Genomic DNA, 20,074 nt, shown 5'->3' with positions numbered 1-20,074 from the left:
ACCAAACACATGCACCCAAATCTGCTCTTAGCATACATGGTAATGCCTACGAAAGAGGCAAGTTTAACCACACACTCCCAGGGACAGGCTTGACCCAGATTATTCAACCAGGGGTGTTGGGTGGAAATCATAAAACTGAATCAAAAAAACTCTTCTCTAATTTGGTTGGAAAAGGCGGAATATCTAACAATACTTTTAAATGTTGCATTCACTTTGGTTACTACTTTACAGTATGCACAATTTAATCCAAACTTTGAGTCAGGGAGGGGTTTGTTTTGCTTTGCATCACAGGTTATATGGACCCTATAGTTTTCCTGTCTTCATTGGCCAATCATCTCATAGCCTGAATATGCACACTGGCAACAGTCTTTCATCAGAGCTTCCAAATATATTTATAACTTCACATTTCTAAGCATAGGCAAAGGTATTTTTGATGTTCTTGAGTATGACTTAGCTCTGCTATACTGTATATAATATAAAATACAGCAAGCAGTGTGTGGCACACTGTACATGATAGTGTAAGAAAAAAGCACTTCTGTTTTTAGCTAAAAAGCAGAGTAGTAAGATAGAAAATCAAAAGTACTGAGTCTGTACAAGCCTGTTAAATCGCCAGCTAAATAATGAAAACCCCATTAAACTTTAAAGTGATATTAAAGCAGAGGTCCGCCCACCACTGCAAAAATTAAAAGCCAGCAGCTGCTGACTTTTAATAATCGGACACTTACCTGTCCTGGAGTCCAGTGATGTCGGCACTGCAGCTGATGTTTCCATCAGCTGTTGAGTGCATGCCGCCTCCATTGCGAGTAAGGGAACCGAGCAGTGTAGCCTTACAGCTTCATGCTGGAAACACTACTGTGCATGCGTTCCGCTCCTCTCTCCTACTGGCCTGGTGGCAGGGGAAGGAGGAGGGAGCCCCAGCAATGACGCAGATACCCACGGCTGAGGCTCCCGGAAGTGGGGACAGGATACCTGTGAAAGACAGGTATCCTGTCCCCCCCGAAAGGTGCCAAATGTGTCACCGGAGGGGGTAAGGAGTACAATGAGCAGAAGTTCCACTTGTGGGTGGAACTCCGCTTTAAAGTTTTGTTTTTTTGAGTTTTTTTTTCATTTAAAAATAACAAACATGTTAAACGTACCTGCTCTGTGCAGTGATTTTGCACAGAGCAGCCCAGTTCTTTCTCTTCTTGGGTCTACCACTGATGCTCCTGGACCCTACCTCCTGCTGAGTGCACCCACAGAAAGCAGCTTGCTATTGGGGCTCCTGCTCTGTGTGTCCATTCAGATACAGAGCCGTGGCTCAGCCCTGCCCCCTCTCCCTCCTCACTGGCTCACTGATTTTGATTGACAGCAGAGGGAGCCAATAGTGCCCGCTGCTCTCTTAGCCAATTGGGAGGGAGAGTCCTTGGACAACTGAGGCTCTAGTGCAACATCGCTTGATCGAGATGGGCCCAGGTAAATATTAGAGGGGCTGAGGGGGACTGCTGCACACAGAAGGTCTATACATTAAGATAAAAAAAAAACCTTCTGCCTTTAGAACCACTTTATATCTAGCCAATTGTTTTATGTTTTGTTTCACGTTTTGGACGATTTTGAGAGGATATATTTTGATTTCTTGACTTTCTCCTTCTCCTACTTTCTGTCATGTCATCCCCTGAGAAATAGCCAATAATTAGGACAAGAAGTAAGACAAAATCTTCTCAAAAGGACACAGGTGACAAAAAAAGGCCCCTTCAAACAGTCCGAATTTATCTTCATTAATATTCTGCTTTTTAAGTGTTATATTTTTAATAGGAAAATAATGTTACATTTTAGTTTTCAAAATGTTAACTGTATTTTTTTATTGACTTTGTTTAGGAGCAAAAATATTATCTATCTATTGTAATTAGAGTAACATAGGCATACACAGCACAAATTAAAGAGTAATATGTTTTAGGAATTAATGCCTTGGCTGAGTTACATAAAAATACCGAGCTAATATTTTCTTGGTTGCGTTTAACACGCTCCATCTCTGGGGTTACAGGTGTTGGGGTGGCTTTTCCATAATTCTCTTTATATGACACCTACAGTGTACAAAGAAGCATTTATATATCATAGTACATACAAGCATAATATATTGATAGTGTTATTGTTTAGGGTGGCATAACACTGCACATAGGAGGAGGTTGTAAGGGAAGATATTGTTAGGCTTGAAGCAATAGCAGAAATACATAGTCACGACTTGAAAAAACATGTTTGCTGCAGTATAACATTGCTGGTATTATTAAATTGTAAATAATTTCATTGTTCAGAAATTGTGTAGGCCCGTTATAAAAGTTTTTCGTTTTTTTTCATACAACAGAAATTTAATCTCATATGCCAACTAAGGCCCCATACACACTATTCGATTTTCTGCAGATTTTCGTCTTCAGATTTACAAAAACCATGTAGTGCAAGGGCCTGCCTAATTGCATACAAATGTAAACTCTTAAAGTGGTTGTAAACCCTTACAAACCACTTTGACCTACAGGTAAGCCTAGATTAAGGCTTACCTGTAGGTCCAAGAAATATCTCCTAAACCTACACGGTTTCGGAGATATTTGCCGAAAGACAGGCACCGCTGTCTACGGCGCATGTCCCGTAGACAACGGTGCGCAGGTGCACTGAGCGCACCGCTGTCAACGGCGATATGCCACGAGTGGCGGCTCCTGTGTGCATGCGCGGTAATGACGTCATCGCGGCTTCGCAGAATGACAGCGAGACCCACCGAGAAGATGGATGCTCCGGACTACAGGGGACAGCGGTGACTTCGCTAGCTCCTGTGTCAGGTAAGTGACATGTAATGGACTACTATGTGATGCATAGTAGTCCATTATGCCTTACCTTTGCAGGGAATCAAAGAGGAAGTAAACTCATCAGGGTTTACTTCCTCTTTAAGATTTGACCTCATATTATATGGTTTTGGTAAATCTGAAGACAAAAATTTGCAGAGAATCAAATACTGTGCATGGGGTTTTATTATTCTTCCGGAGCACCAGATCACCTGGATTTTATATAATAACACCCTCAAAGCTGTTCAGAAAATATCTAGATTATTAATAGGAAGGAGATTTTGGAGGAATTTGGGTTGATCTAACCCAGTACAAAAGTGATTAAAATTAAGATAAAAATTAGAGTAAGCAAAACTGTAATTATGTTGCTGCCAAGGGAAAACGGAGGCCTTGTTACTGGTGTTTTAGTCTCATGATTTATTTCTAAAAACGGCAGTGGTCAGTTTTGTTTAAGCAGTTTGATATTAGCATATGCTGCAGAAAGTACCATGCTAATGTTTTCTTGATTGCGTCTGACCCTCTCCAACTCTGGAGTGTCTGTAGTGGGGGTACTTTTCCCCAGATTGTCTTTGTATAAAACCTACAGATTATAAGGGTAGGCAGGATTAACCATTTTAAACATTTGGCAGAATTTGGGTTACTCTTAACTTTTTGTTATCATTCTTTGACGATTCAAAAAAAAATAAAAAATGAAAGAAAGAGCAAGCCTCAAAATGTTCTGTGTATTTAGCAGAACAAAGTCGACCTTTAAGCAGCCAAATGGCTTGCCTTTAATCCCATCCATCCACAACCCCATTCTTGAAAATAAAATAAGAGCTAAATTTGAAAAATTAGGCATTAGAACACTGCTCCAATTACTTTTAACATAGTATATACCAAATTAAATTAAACCAAGTCAGGCAACATGCCATGGTGAGGATAGGAGCACATTATGTCCTAGAAAGACCCAATTTATGCAGGCTGATATTCCAGACCACTCTCTGTGAATAGTTTTGAAATGCTGGCAAGGATGTGAAAAGTGGAGCTGTCAACAGTCAGATTTGAAAGAAATATAAGTATACTTTGAAAAGATGACACAAACCAGGACTCCTGTGGAAATAATATGTATTTAGATCTTGACTGAATTATGTTCAGTATGCGGGGTACATCATTTTAACATAAGATTCAAGAATTGGATTAAGGTCTGAGATAATTACCTCTGAAAAATCTGAAATATACGATAACGTGAAAGATGATGAGATGCTACAGTGAGTGAAAAAAGTATTTGACCCCCTGCTGATTTTGGAACGTTTGCCCACTGATAAAGAAATGATCAGTTTATAATTTTAATGGTAGGTTTATTTTAATAGTAAGAGAGAGAATAACAAAAAAATCCAGAAAAAACACATTTCAAAAAAGTTCTAAATTGATTTGCATTTTAATGAGTTAACCACTTCAGCCCCAAGCCTCTTTTTGAGACGTATTGTTTAGAAGTTAAAATCATTTTGCTAGAAAATTACTTAGAACCCCAAAACAATATATATATTTATTTCAGACACCCTAGAGAATAAAATGGCGAACATTGCAATACTTTATGTCACACCATATTTGTGCAGCGGTCTTACAAGGGCAATTTTTTTTAGAACAAATACACGTTTTGAATTAAACAAATGAGACAACAGTAAAGTTAGCCCAATTTTTTTTCTATATTGTGAAAGATAATGTTACGCCGAGTAAATTAATACCCAACAAGCTTCAAAATTGTGCCCACTCGTGGAATGGCGACAAACTTTGGCACTTAAAGATCTCCATTGGCAACATTTAAAAATTTCTACAGGTTACCAGTTTTGAGTTACAGAAGAGGTCTAGTGCTATAATTTCTCTTTCACTAACGATCGCGGCGATACCTCACATGTGTGGTTTGAACACCATTTTCATATGCAGGCGTGATGTATATTACGTATGTGTTGCTTCTTCGTGCGAGCTCGACGGGATGGAGTTCTTTAAAAAAAATATCCTTATTTATTTTACTTTTAACTTTTTATTTTTACACTGTCCTGTTTAAAAAAAAATGGGTCACTTTTATTCCTATTAAAAGGGATGTAAACATCCCTTGTAATAGAAAAAAGCGTTACAGGACCTCTTTTATGTGAGATCTGGGGTCAAAAAGACCTCAGATCTCACATTTACAATAAAAAAAATGAAATGCCATTATTTTTGCAAAAAAGACTATTGGGCGGAAGTGACATTTGATGTTGCTTCTGCCATTTACTGTTAAGTGTGGGGCCATCTTTCCCTTATTCAGCATCCAGACTCAGAGGGGAAAGGACATGATAGTTTCCGCCGCTACCGATGGCTTAGATAAAAGTGATCTCACGACGAATCCGTAGTAGAGACCACTTTTATCTAAAGAGAACCGCATGCCGTTTCTGAAAATAAGGGGGTTATGGCAGCTAGCTGCTGCCATAACTGTGGTATTTAGCATCAAAGTACCTACAAAAGAGTATTTGATCCCCTATCAATCAGCATGATTTCTGGCTCCCAGGTGTCTTCTATACAGTTAATGAGCTGAGATTAGGAGAACTCTCTTTAAGTGCTCCTAATCTCAGCTTGTTACCTGTATAAAAGACACTTGTCCACAGGAGCAATCAATCAATCAGATTCCAATCTCTCCACCATGGCCAAGACCAAAGAGCTGTCCAAGGGTGTCAGCTACAAGATTGTAGACCTACACAAGGCTAGAATGGGCTACAAGACCATCATCGAGCATCTTGGTGAGACTCAACTCGCCCTGTTTGGAGGAGGAGGAATGCTGCCTATTAACCCCAAGAACACCATCCCCACCATCAAACATGGAGGTGGAAACATTATTCTTTGTGAGTGTTTTTCTGCTAAGGTGAAAGGACAACTTCACCAAGGCAACAAAGGAGTGGCTCAAGAAGAAGCACATTAAGGTCCTGGAGTGGCCTAGCCAGTCTCAATACCTTAATCCCATAGAAATTATGTGGACGGTTTGCATTACCAAATGTCAGCCTTGAAACCCTAATAACTTGGAGAGGATCTGCAAAGAGGAATAGGACAAAATCCCTCCTGAGATGTCAACCTGGTGGCCAACTACAAGAAATGTCTGACCTCTGATTTCAAGTACCGAGTCATGTTTTGTGAAGGGGTCAAATACTTATTTCACTCAATAAAATGCAAATCAATTTATAACTTTTTTGAAATACGTTTTTCTGGATTTTTTTTTTGTCATTCTGTCTCTCAGTGTATAAAAAAAACTACCATTAAAATTATAGACTGATCGTTTCTATTTCATTGTGCAAACATACAAAATCAGCAAGGGATCAAATACTTTTTTTGCCTCGCTGTAGATCTATTATTTGAGGCTAGTGATGGACGAACTTCCGACGGGACGTTTCGCGAACGCGAAACGCGAACGGACACAAACGTTCGCGAAAACGACCGTTCGCCGCGGGCTCCATTGACTTCAATGGGAGGCGAATTTCGCAAACCTTTAGGTCGAATTTGCGGCCACGGGGTAATTATTAGGGGGTAGCACGTAGTCCCACCACCTGGACAATAGCATAATACATGTATGAGGTGAATTTGGGATCGATAACTACAAGCATTTTTTTTTTATTTGGGAAATTGTTCTGACAATTCAGGACTATGGAGCTAATGAAGGCAATGGAGGAGAGGGAAGGTCAGGGACCAGGGTAGGCAAACAAGAGGGTGCAGGAGATACAGAGCACTGACAGCAGCACCGTAATACAGAGCACTGACATCAGCACCGTGACATACAGCGCTGACAGCAGCTCCGTGACATACAGCGCTGACAGCAGCTCCGTGACATACAGCGCTGACAGCAGCTCCGTGACATACAGCGCTGACAGCAGCTCCGTGACATACAGCGCTGACAGCAGCTCCGTGACATACAGCGCTGACAGCAGCACCGTGACATACAGCGCTGACAGCAGCTCCGTGACATACAGCGCTGACAGCAGCTCCGTGACATACAGCGCTGACAGCAGCTCCGTGACATACAGCACTGACAGCAGCTCCGTGACATACAGCGCTGACAGCAGCTCCGTGACATACAGCGCTGACAGCAGCACCGTGACATACAGCGCTGACAGCAGCTCCGTGACATACAGCGCTGACAGCAGCTCCGTGACATACAGCGCTGACAGCAGCTCCGTGACATACAGCGCTGACAGCAGCTCCGTGACATACAGCGCTGACAGCAGCTCCGTGACATACAGCGCTGACAGCAGCACCGTGACATACAGCGCTGACAGCAGCTCCGTGACATACAGCGCTGACAGCAGCTCCGTGACATACAGCGCTGACAGCAGCTCCGTGACATACAGCACTGACAGCAGCTCCGTGACATACAGCGCTGACAGCAGCTCCGTGACATACAGCGCTGACAGCAGCACCGTGACATACAGCGCTGACAGCAGCTCCGTGACATACAGCGCTGACAGCAGCTCCGTGACATACAGCGCTGACAGCAGCTCCGTGACATACAGCGCTGACAGCAGCTCCGTGACATACAGCGCTGACAGCAGCTCCGTGACATACAGCGCTGACAGCAGCTCCGTGACATACAGCGCTGACAGCAGCTCCGTGACATACAGCGCTGACAGCAGCTCCGTGACATACAGCGCTGACAGCAGCTCCGTGACATACAGCGCTGACAGCAGCTCCGTGACATACAGCGCTGACAGCAGCTCCGTGACATACAGCGCTGACAGCAGCTCCGTGACATACAGCGCTGACAGCAGCACCGTAAGCAGCCCCAGGAGGAAGTCAGCACAGCACAGGGATGGTGTGATCCCCTCATAATAAGAACCCCCAGGAGGAAGTCAGCACAGCACAGGGATGGTGGGAGCCCCTCATAATAAGAACACCCAGGAGGAAGTCAGCACAGCACAGGGATGGTGGGAACCCCTCATAATAAGCAGCCCCAGTAGAAATATGACACCGCTCAACCTCTTCAAAGAGGAGGGTAGGGGCATATAGTACGGTGTGCTTTTTTGGGTCAGGGAAGTGAGCCAAATGAATTAAGAAGGTCTGTGTGCTTGATTCCAAAAATTGTTTATAGACATATACATGGTCTACTGATCACATGTGTTGAATTCCTCCGAGATCCATGCCTCATTCATTTTTAGAAATGTGAGGTAGTTAACACTGTGGTGAGCTAGGCGAGTACGCTTATCGGTCACAATCCCCCCTGCTGCGCTGAACGTCCTTTCGGACAGGACACTGGATGAGGGGCAAGCCAACAGTTCGATTGCAAATTGGGCAAGCTCTGGCCAGAGGTCAAGCCTGCCCACCCAGTAGTCTAGGGGTTCATCACTCCTCAGAGCGTCCACATCGGCCGTTAACCCAATGTAGTCGGACACCTGACGGTCTAGGCGTTCCCTGATGCTGGATCCGGATGACACCTGTCGATGGGTCGGCTGAAAGAATGACCTCATATCCGAAGTCACCAACACATCTTCAAACCGGCCTCTTCTTGCAGGCGCTGTTGGATTGGTACCCGCAAATCCTTCTCTGGGAGTGGGAATTGCTCCTCTGCCAGCGCACGCAAAAGCAGAATGCAGCATTTCTCGAAGCAAGGCCTGGAAGTGCTGCATTCTGACAGCCCTCTGCGACGGCGGTAACATTTCCGCCATTTTGTGTTTGTACCGGGGGTCTAAGTACGTTGCCACCCAGTACTGGTCCTTGACCCTCATGCTTTTTATACGGGGGTCCCTATTAAAACACTGGAGCATGAAGGCCCCCATTTGCACTAAAGTGGAAGCGGTGTGGTGGCCTGGCTCCTGCTCATCATCCAGGATAATGTCGTCCTCTTCATTCTCCTCTCCCCATCCTCGCACAACAGGGATCCCAGAAAGGTTTAAAGCATGCTCTTCTTGCTCCTGCTCATCCGCCCCGGCACCATCCTCCTCTGACTCCTCATCAGACTCCTGTTGTTGACTTGTCTCAGATAGAGTAGCCCCCCCTGGGAATTCATCCAGCATTGCGACTTCCTCATCTTCCCGCTCCTGCTCCTCCACAGCCTGATCAATGACACGACGCAATGCACGCTCCAGAAAGAAGGCATAAGGTACCATGTCACTGATGGCGCCATGGCTGCGACTGACCAGTTTGGTGATCTCCTCAAATGGCCGCAGAAGTCTGCATGTGTCGCGCATGAGCAGCCACTGGCGCGGTGAAAAAAAACCCAGCTCCCCAGAACCGTTTCTTTCGCAGAGTTCATACAGGTAGACGTTAACTGCACGTTTCTGCTGGAGCAGCCTATCAAGCATATAGAAGGTTGAGTTCCATCGCGTCGGGCAATCGCAAATAAGACGTCTGACCGGCAGATGGTGTCGCCGCTGAATGTCAGCAAGGCGAGCCATGGCCGTGTAAGATCTTCTGAAATGGGCCGAGATTTTCCTTGCCTGCCGCAAGATGTCCTGGACCCCAGGGTATTTGACAAGGAATCGCTGCACGACCAAGTTTAAGACGTGTGCCATGCACGGCACGTGCGTGATTTTGCCCTGTTTCAATGCGCTAAGCAGATTGGCACCGTTGTCACACACCACTTTACCAACTGTCAAATTGAGCGGTGTTAGCCACTCATCTGCCTGTGAACGCAAAGCTGAAAGGAGTGCCGGGCCAGTGTGGCTCTTTGCTTCCAGGCACAACAGACGCAGCACGGCATGGCAACGTCTCACCTGGCATGTGGAATAGGTTCTGGGGAGCTTGGGCGGTGCAGTGGAAGAGACGCTAGCAGCGGAAAAGGAGGAGGCAGCTGAGGAGGAGAGGGAGGAGGATGGAGTAGGAGGAGGAGAAGAAGAGTCAGGCCTGCATGCAATCCGTGGCGGTAAAACCAAATCTACACGGGTGCCACGGGTTACATGCTTGACGGCCGTCAGAAGGTTCACCCAGTGGGCAGTAAAACTGATATACCTTCCCTGCCCGTGTTTGCTAGACCACGTGTCTGTGGTCAGATGTATCTTGGCACCGACACTGTGTGCCAGAGATACATTCACTTGCCGCTGAACATGGCCATATAGCTCTGGGATGCCCTTCTCTGAGAAATACTTCCTTCCTGGGACCTTCCATTGTGGTGTTCCAATGGCCACAAATTTGCGAAAGGCCTCCGAGTCCACCAGTTTATATGGCAGTAGTTGGCGGGCTATGAGTTCTGACAAGCCAGCCGCCAACCGTTGGGCAAGAGGGTTATCCGGCGTCATCATTTTTTTACGCTCAAACATTAGGCCCACGGAAGCCTGCCTTTTTGCAGAAAAATGTGAGCTTGGCGTGATGGAAGGTGGAGTGGAGGACAATTGTGAGGAGAGAGGAGAAGGAGAAGTAGAAGACGAGGCTGGACGGTGAGAGCCTGCAGTGTGGCTTTGTGTGTTCCGTTGCTCCCACTGGGCTCGGTGATGGCTGCTCATGTGCCTTCTTAAGGCGGTCGTCCCTAGGTGAGTATTGGGCTTACCGCGACTAACGCGTTGACTGCAAAGATTGCAGATGGCAACGCTATTGTCAGCAGCGGACACGTTAAAAAAAGCCCACACTGCGGAGCCATGTGCCGGTGTCCTGGGAGCGCCAGATGTGACCGTACATGGTCGATGACTCGCTCCTGATACATTTGCAGTCTGCTTTGTCCCTGCTGTGCAATGTAAGTCATTGCTGCTTCTCCTCCCTATCTGCTGGTCCATATCTCCCTCTGAACTCCCCTCCTCTTCCTCTCTTGTGGGCACCCACGTGACATCACTAGACACGTCATCATCAACGTCACCTTCCCCACCGCTATAAGTAGAGTAGGCAGCAACACCGGGGACCAACCTCCTCCTTGGGCTGATCTGGGTACTGGCGTCAGACTGCTGAGTAGCGCTTGTTGCTACCTCCTCTTCCTGATCCAATACCAAGAGTGGCTGCGCATCAGAAATGTCCTCTTGATATGGATCGGAAAATAATTCCAGTGACTCAAGCGGAAGGTATGTGGTGGTGGTGGTGGTGGTCGTGTTGTTGGTGGTAGTGTCTTTGGGGGTGCACATAGCAGAGAGTGAAGAAGAGGGTGCAGATCGAGAGGATGAGGAGGGTGCAGAAGAGTAAGGCTGAGCGAGCCACTCAACCAAGTCTGGTGCATCCTTTAAAGTAATTGAACGCACCTTCTGCAACTTCCCACTTTGGCTCAAGCCTGTTGCTCCTGCCCTACCCCTACCACCCCTGCGGAAGGGCCTGCCTCTTCCTCTGCATGTCATTTTTTAAATGACCCTGTGACAAAACTCTTAGTCCCTATACCGCTGAAGGACTGCTGCAGTATAGGTGAGCGGTCAGCAGTGGTGCACGTCAACCCTATCTATTGTGGACCTATAGCGGTCCTTACAGAACAGCAGACTGTACCGCACTCAAGCCTATGTACCGTAGCACCCTATACCAAGTTACCAGTCCTTATAAGAACTTTTGTGGACCAAGCAGGTTGTGTATTAGTGTTTAGCAGACTGTACGTCAGTCCCTATACCGCTGAAGGACTGCTGCAGTATAGGGCAGCGGTCAGCAGTGGTGCACGTCAACCCTATCTATTGTGGACCGATAGCGGTCCTTACAGAACAGCAGACTGTACCGCACTCAAGCCTATGTACCGTAGCACCCTATACCAAGTTACCAGTCCTTATAAGAACTTTTGTGGACCAAGCAGGTTGTGTATTAGTGTTTAGCAGACTGTACGTCAGTCCCTATACCGCTGAAGGACTGCTGCAGTATAGGGCAGCGGTCAGCAGTGGTGCACGTCAACCCTATCTATTGTGGACCGATAGCGGTCCTTACAGAACAGCAGACTGTACCGCACTCAAGCCTATGTACCGTAGCACCCTATACCAAGTTACCAGTCCTTATAAGAACTTTTGTGGAACAAGCAGGTTGTGTGTTAGTGATTAGCAGACTGTACGTCAGTCCCTATACCAATGAAGGACTGCTGCAGTATAGGGCAGCGGTCAGCAGTAGTGCACGGCAACCCTATGTATTGTGGACCGATAGCGGTCCTTACAGAACAGCAGACTGTACCGCACTCAAGCCTATGTACCGTAGCACCCTATACCAAGTTACCAGTCCTTATAAGAACTTTTGTGGACCAAGCAGGTTGTGTATTAGTGTTTAGCAGACTGTACGTCAGTCCCTATACCGCTGAAGGACTGCTGCAGTATAGGGCAGCGGTCAGCAGTGGTGCACGTCAACCCTATCTATTGTGGACCGATAGCGGTCCTTACAGAACAGCAGACTGTACCGCACTCAAGCCTATGTACCGTAGCACCCTATACCAAGTTACCAGTCCTTATAAGAACTTTTGTGGACCAAGCAGGTTGTGTATTAGTGTTTAGCAGACTGTACGTCAGTCCCTATACCGCTGAAGGACTGCTGCAGTATAGGGCAGCGGTCAGCAGTGGTGCACGTCAACCCTATCTATTGTGGACCGATAGCGGTCCTTACAGAACAGCAGACTGTACCGCACTCAAGCCTATGTACCGTAGCACCCTATACCAAGTTACCAGTCCTTATAAGAACTTTTGTGGAACAAGCAGGTTGTGTGTTAGTGATTAGCAGACTGTACGTCAGTCCCTATACCAATGAAGGACTGCTGCAGTATAGGGCAGCGGTCAGCAGTAGTGCACGGCAACCCTATGTATTGTGGACCGATAGCGGTCCTTACAGAACAGCAGACTGTACCGCACTCAAGCCTATGTACCGTAGCACCCTATACCAAGTTACCAGTCCTTATAAGAACTTTTGTGGACCAAGCAGGTTGTGTATTAGTGTTTAGCAGACTGTACGTCAGTCCCTATACCGCTGAAGGACTGCTGCAGTATAGGGCAGCGGTCAGCAGTGGTGCACGTCAACCCTATGTATTGTGGACCGATAGCGGTCCTTACAGAACAGCAGACTGTAACGCACTCAGGCCTATGTACCGTAGCACCCTATACCAAGTTACCAGTCCTTATAAGAACTTTTGTGGACCAAGCAGGTTGTGTGTTAGTGATTAGCAGACTGTACGTCAGTCCCTATACCAATGAAGGACTGCTGCAGTATAGGGCAGCGGTCAGCAGTAGTGCACGGCAACCCTATGTATTGTGGACCGATAGCGGTCCTTACAGAACAGCAGACTGTAACGCACTCAGGCCTATGTACCGTAGCACCCTATACCAAGTTACCAGTCCTTATAAAAACTTTTGTGGACCAAGCAGGTTGTGTGTTAGTGTTTAGCAGACTGTGCGTCAGTCCCTATACCGCTGAAGGACTGCTGCAGTATAGGGCAGCGGTCAGCAGTGGTGCACGTCAACCCTATCTATTGTGGACCGATAGCGGTCCTTACAGAACAGCAGACTGTACCGCACTCAAGCCTATGTACCGTAGCACCCTATACCAAGTTACCAGTCCTTATAAGAACTTTTGTGGACCAAGCAGGTTGTGTATTAGTGTTTAGCAGACTGTACGTCAGTCCCTATACCGCTGAAGGACTGCTGCAGTATAGGGCAGCGGTCAGCAGTGGTGCACGTCAACCCTATGTATTGTGGACCGATAGCGGTCCTTACAGAACAGCAGACTGTAACGCACTCAGGCCTATGTACCGTAGCACCCTATACCAAGTTACCAGTCCTTATAAGAACTTTTGTGGACCAAGCAGGTTGTGTGTTAGTGATTAGCAGACTGTACGTCAGTCCCTATACCAATGAAGGACTGCTGCAGTATAGGGCAGCGGTCAGCAGTAGTGCACGGCAACCCTATGTATTGTGGACCGATAGCGGTCCTTACAGAACAGCAGACTGTACTGCACTCAGGCCTATGTACCGTAGCACCCTATACCAAGTTACCAGTCCTTATAAAAACTTTTGTGGACCAAGCAGGTTGTGTGTTAGTGTTTAGCAGACTGTGCGTCAGTCCCTATACCGCTGAAGGACTGCTGCAGTATAGGGCAGCGGTCAGCAGTAGTGCACGGCAACCCTATGTATTGTGGACCGATAGCGGTCCTTACAGAACAGCAGACTGTAACGCACTCAGGCCTATGTACCGTAGCACCCTATACCAAGTTACCAGTCCTTATAAGAACTTTTGTGGACCAAGCAGGTTGTGTGTTAGTGATTAGCAGACTGTACGTCAGTCCCTATACCAATGAAGGACTGCTGCAGTATAGGGCAGCGGTCAGCAGTAGTGCACGGCAACCCTATGTATTGTGGACCGATAGCGGTCCTTACAGAACAGCAGACTGTACCGCACCCAAGCCTATGTACCGTAGCACCCTAGACAGACCAAGTTACCAGTCCTGATAAAGAGCTTTGTGGAACAAGTGAGTTGTGAATGATTAGCAGACTGCAGCAGAAGGGCAGCAGTCAAGTATAATATTCTTTCTATATTTGGAAGAAAGAATATTATACGTGTACAAGCCTATTACCGTACCACTGATACCAGTCCTGAAAAGAACCTTTGTGGAACTAATAGTAACAGCAAGTCTTTAAAATTATCCTCACTGCCTGACACACTGCTTCCTGCCTGTCCCTATACAAATTGGCAAAAAAGAGTAGGCTGGAACGATTAGCTGGAACAGCTCTTTTGTGGACCTGATAGTAACAGCTAATGATGATGATGATGATGATGATGAAGAAAGACTAATCTGGCTGAGCTGTCCCTAAAATAGCAGCATACAGCGCTCTGTCCCTTTATCTAAACTGACAAAAGAAACTCAGGCTGCTGACCTAACACCTATACCAGTCCTGAAAAGAACTTTTGTGTACCAAATAGCTAGCGTTTTCTCTGTCCCTACTCCACACAGGATCCTTTCCCTACAGTGACAGAAGAAAGAATGTAAAATGGCCACCGGATCGGGTGTATTTATAGGTTAGGGGGAATGTCCAAGTGTCCATGAGCTGTCATGTCTCAATTGGTTGTCCTGTAACACATGATAAACGTGTCACGAAAGGTTAAAGTTCTTGTATACATTAAACACGTAAGTCCGCCGGGGCGAACGACGGAAAAAGGCGTTCGAACCCGCGGACGGCGAAAGTCGGAAATTCGCCGCGAAACGACCGCCGGGCGAACCGTTCGGCCATCACTATTTGAGGCTTGTTTCTTTTATATCATTTTAGAGTCTACGATCCTAAGCACATATTCGAAATTATAAAAAAAAAAAAAAATTACCTTGAAAAGTCAATAGACAATATAAGATAATATATTGTTCACACATTGTAAATATAGGGAAGGGTCACAAACACAAAGGCATACTTCCGGATTATGTTAAAGAGAGGAGTTCAAAAGTTTTTTAAATGCAGATTAATTTTTGGAAAGTAATGAAATATGTTACAAAATTAAAAGGTATCTGTGGAGTTTAAATGCATTGGGATTAACGGAATAGCTATTAAAACATACAGGGAGTAATGAAAACAGTGTTCAAAGTGGATGAGTAGGAATATTTCATTGATAATTTAAGTTAATGGTAAGTGGTAGAATTCCTGTGGGGAATGGGGTGGTTTTAGCAATAAAAGTATGTTCAGTTATTGAATTTTGAAGAAAAAAGTGAAAGTTCTGGAATTAGGAGGGATGTTGTATAGCAGATATTAAGTCACAAATATAATTGTCGTAGACAGAAAATAAGTATTTATGAATGCACTGAGAGTTAACAGAATAATAAGGTATAAAGTAGGGTTTTGTTGAAACATTTACAAGACAGCTAAAGAACAGAATAACAAGGAAAAGTAGAGGGGACTGATTAAGAAATTGGGGTTGATTTACTGGAGGCAAATAGGCTGTTCACTTTGCAAAGCAGTTTGCCTTTTAGCTTAGTAAATGCGATGAAAATTCCCTTTGCAAAGAATATCAAATCACGTACAAAGAAAATAAAAAGACTGTATTTTTCCTTGAACGTGACTAGATGATGGAAGTCAGCAGAGGCTCACCTCATACACAAAGATAAGGGAAATTTCCCATGCAAAGGGAAAGATCTAATTTCTTCAGTATATCAACCCCAAGGAGAATAATGTTAAAAATGTTATGAGGTTGAAATGCATTTAAATGCAGTGTGTGAATAGAAATTTATTAAGGTAATTCATTTTCAATTTAAGTTATTAAGGTCAGTGTTAAAGATGTTATAGTGAGGGATTTTAGGTTTGACTTTAGAGGCATCTTTTTAGTTTTGGCAAATACCGAGCTAATATGTTCTTGATTGCGCTTTACTCTCTCCATCTCAGGAGTCATAGGCATTGGTGTTGCTGTTCCCAAGTTTTCTTTGTACATAATCTGATGGTACAAGAAGGTACCCCGTGTTTAAAAAAACAAAACTCAGAAAAAAAGCTTTGTTAAATAGTTTCTGAGCAATGACTGATAGAAAGAAAGGTCAGTAGAGAGCTGGTCAAATATCACATGTCACATATCTTATTTAAAGTAACTTTGTTGCTGGGTTAAAGTTTTACTAGCAGACTAAGAGGCTTTGTACTCACCTGTCTCACCACCAGTTCACTCTGTTGAAGAGCTACGCTATGCCTAAAAAATCACTTTGGGAGTGTTGAATGCTTATGTCCCCCATTGTACCCTGTTTTGGTTGCTTTCGCTGATCCCTGTGTCAGTACGGTATCCTACAGTGAAATAAGGAACCCCAGCGTGCAGCAGGGGACCAGGAGGTATGTCAGATGTGGAAAACAGATTGCTGTGCAAGAAAGTCAAGATTGGTAAAACAGATGGAGGGACCGATGAGTTAAAAACTCTTCTTTTGCATGTGGTACTTTGCTACATTTTTCAAACCCAGCAACATAGTCATGTTAATAGATTGTTGATATAGTACAACCCATATACAGTAAGTAATGTAATTGTTTAATGGATAAAGGTTTATCATGAACCATTAATTAATTAGTTGTGTTTTAGGGTTTCTTGGGAAAGTAAGTAATTATTTAGAATTTTTTATGAGGTATATCTATGTTAATATACATTTTAATTAAAATCATCATCAGGCATTCATCAAAATGACCAGTGATGGTTATAATGTCATTCATTTAATGTTGTTGTTAGAGGAAATTTAAACCAATTTCTTAGATTTGAAAATACCATGCTAATGTTCTCTTGGTTGCGTTTGACCCTCTCCATTTCTGGAGTCATGGGTGTCGGGGTGCCCTGCCCCAAGCTGTCCTTGTACATAACCTGGAGACACAAAAGAGCACTCAAAATAGCACCAATACCTATGTTCAATTATTCTCTAATGACCTAAAAACACTTCTATGCGGTTTGTGTATATAGGTAGCTTGCCTTTGCTTATGTACTCTTAAAGTGGTCAATTTGACTAACCACTTGAGGAAAATGTTTAACTAACACTGCATAAGTTCCTCAAGTGCTGATGCATATACACCATTTAGAAAGAAGAGGTGAACAAGGCGTTTTTCTTTTTCTAATAGGTTTTTCCCACAATAGTTCATTCGGCGTTCAAAGTCTAATCACTGTTGCACAAGGCTATAATTTTCCAAAGAATTATATATGTGATATAGTTCTATTTCTATTCCCACCTGAATTATTAACAGTTTAAAAGGGAAGCAGCAGACCTCCAGTATACACAAACCTTAAAAGGAGTCACATGTAAAATTCAGTATTATTCCTGTTTTCATACATTTATAAAATCTAAAACATTAAGAAAAATCTGTACTGAGAGAAATACATTAGCTGCGATGGATGCTGACCTCCTTCTTATGCCCCATATACACTATCAGATTTTCTGCTTATTTTTGTCTTCAAGTTTACCAAAACCATGTAGTACAAGGGCCTGCCTGATTGCATACACATTGAAACTCCTAAGGTTTGACCTCATATTATATGGGTTTGGTAAATCTGAAGACAAAACTCAGCAGAAAATCTGATAGTGTGTATGGGGCTTAAGAATGCTAAAACCTCAAACAGGCATGCAGATTAGAAATCCAGAGTGAAGACAGAATTTCTAATCTACATAACTGCAGTCACTGGCCCAGAAAGTGTTGAAGTTGTTGAATCAGCATGAAGACAGAGAACTAGCATTGTCAGATAGAGGGGTCAGCACTGACAATTAGGGATGAGCAGGGTAATTTCAGCAAAACTGATCTCAGTGTGAAATTCGGCAATTACTCTTTTCTTTCTTTTTTTGTTTAGAGGATTTTTTCTTTATTCAGGGTAGTTTAGTTTACTTCATGTCAATTAAAGTACATTGCAATTTCTTTGTGTATTTAATAATTATTTGTGTTATGCCACATTAAAGTTTTTATTAGTACTTCTTTTACTGCTTGTTGTTTTTTGTAGCCAAAATTGTGAAGCTAATTAGTGGTCATTTTCTATCAGAAGAACAGGCCAAGGATAGATATATTGGAGCTTCTGTAACCCAGTCTTTCAAAGCCCCTTGCTCCTTTAAAGTGGTTGTAAACCCACCAAAAAATTGCAGGACTTCTAATTTTTTTTATAATCTCTGCACTTTTTAAAAAACATTATCTGTTTATTTTCCAGTCACTCTAACTACTTTCTTCACTGTGGTAACAACCCGTGGGCTCATAGAGCCTCTGCAGCATTGCTAATGCAGATTATTTGTTAAAGCCGTGCGCCATCAGTAGAGGCGCATGGCGAGACGCAATGCACATTTCCATATTTACGACACGGTGCACCGGTAACAGAGCTCAAATCCCCCATTTACTATAGAGATCTCAGCGCATGGGAGAATGTAATCTGTGCGCCAATGTGGACATGGCGCACAGCATCTCCAATTCAATATTAACAGAAGATGGAGGTGCCAATATTATGGGGTGATGTGAGGAAGTTTAGTAACAACTGCCCAAGTAACACATGTGCCCAAAATAGAATGAGAAAGTAACTTTTTCAGAGAACGCCTGCTGCGCCTGCAAGTACGTTTAGAACTGTGAGATAAATGTAAGCAGTGCACATGAGCAAGCGACTCTTGCGCTCGTTCAAATGTGTTTGTTCACTGCGTGGCCAAAATCTTAGTAAATGTTAAGCAACGTACATGCAATTGCATGGGTTGAACAGGCGCACCTCTAATCTTGACAATTTTTTTTTTATGCAGGTTCACCTTTACAGTATGTATTTTTTTAAAATTTGCATACAGGTCATGTCAGCATGTTACGTTGCCAACATGTGACATGCACCTTGTTAAAATTATGTGAAAAGACTCTTGCTCCTCCTAAACGGGTGTGTGTGTGTGTGTGTCAAGAGAGTATATTTGTGCTTATAGAGTTTATGTCTTTGCAAAACAGACGTGTTATAGGTATATATGGTATTTTTTTTACTTTACTTTTGATTATTTTTTATTTTGGGGGGATATTTTTCCCTGAAATATCTTTGATGTTGTCAATGTGTGTCCTTTGTAGGTTGTTAGTTTCACTTTGATTTAATTGTCTGTGCTGCATTCTTTTGCAAAGTCTTCCTCAAGATGTTGTGACTAATAAATGTTTATATCCTTAAGAGACTGTCCGTTTGTGGGCACAGTCCTTTTAACTCCTGTTCATTTCCCCTGCAAAATGGTCAGACCTCAAAACCATATTCTGTTAGCCCTTGTACACACGGTCGGACATTCCGACGGAAAATGTCCGATCGGACCATGTTGTCGGATAATCGGACCGTGTGTGGGCTCCATTGGACTGTTTCCGTCAGAATATCGACCGACAAAGTTTTAGAGCTGGGCTATAAGATTTTCCGACAACATGGTCCGATGGGACTTTGTCCGATCGTTTGTAGAGAATTCCTATTAGACAAAGTGCCACGCATGCTCAGATCAAATTCCTAGACCAAAGCTATTGGCTACTAGCCTGAACGTAGTCCCGTCGTAATGAAATAACGTCACCACGTTCTGAACTATTGGATTTTCCGACAACTTTGTCCGTCCGTGTGTATGCAACACAAGTTTCGGACAAAATCTGACGGATTTTGTTGTCGGAATGTGCGACCATGTGTACAAGGGCTAAGTGTCTCAAATTAACATACATGTGTTTTTTGCTTTCCCTGCTCTTTTCCAAGTCTTGTTTTGTTGACCAATAAAATTTGTAGCTAATTTTTATGTTTTATGTGTTTTGTTAATTTGTTTTGCAGATGCATGCTCAATCCAAGTAATGCATTTTACACCTCCACTCCCCCGAAACAATTTTCATGCAACAGATTTCCCAGCTGCAGCTTAACTAGGGTGATTGGCATTGCAAAACAAAAATGGTGTGATTTGTCTAAAAGCTACTTTCCTGGTGCCCTCATAGCAGCATACGCATGGATTGTGCGTAAGCTGCCATGGA

General features: G+C 44.0%; 1 protein-coding gene across 29 annotated transcripts in view; it reads right to left on the bottom strand.

Annotated features, from left to right (window-relative positions):
- The window catches only part of NEB (nebulin), a 300,983-nt gene that overhangs the window by 15,490 nt on the left and 265,419 nt on the right, over positions 1 to 20,074 (bottom strand). For 12 of the 29 annotated variants that reach the window (XM_077447687.1, XM_077447688.1, XM_077447689.1 and 9 more), the window contains 4 exons: positions 16,875 to 16,967; positions 15,981 to 16,073; positions 3,295 to 3,387; positions 1,968 to 2,060 (listed from right to left, as the gene is read on the bottom strand). The exons of 5 other annotated variants lie outside the window; for them this stretch is intronic. In XM_077447687.1, the coding sequence (XP_077303813.1) occupies positions 1,968 to 2,060; positions 3,295 to 3,387; positions 15,981 to 16,073; positions 16,875 to 16,967 (372 nt within the window). The remainder of the gene's footprint in view (positions 1 to 1,967; positions 2,061 to 3,294; positions 3,388 to 15,980; positions 16,074 to 16,874; positions 16,968 to 20,074) is intronic. 12 more of the 29 variants (XM_077447697.1, XM_077447703.1, XM_077447708.1 and 9 more) reach the window with 5 other exon arrangements.

This window comes from Lithobates pipiens, unplaced genomic scaffold (genome assembly GCF_037356315.1).
Source record: "Lithobates pipiens isolate NorthernLeopardFrog02 unplaced genomic scaffold, aLitPip1_a1.2 Scaffold_22, whole genome shotgun sequence".
NCBI lineage: Eukaryota > Metazoa > Chordata > Amphibia > Anura > Ranidae > Lithobates > Lithobates pipiens.
This window is presented reverse-complemented; position numbering and strand designations above follow the sequence as displayed.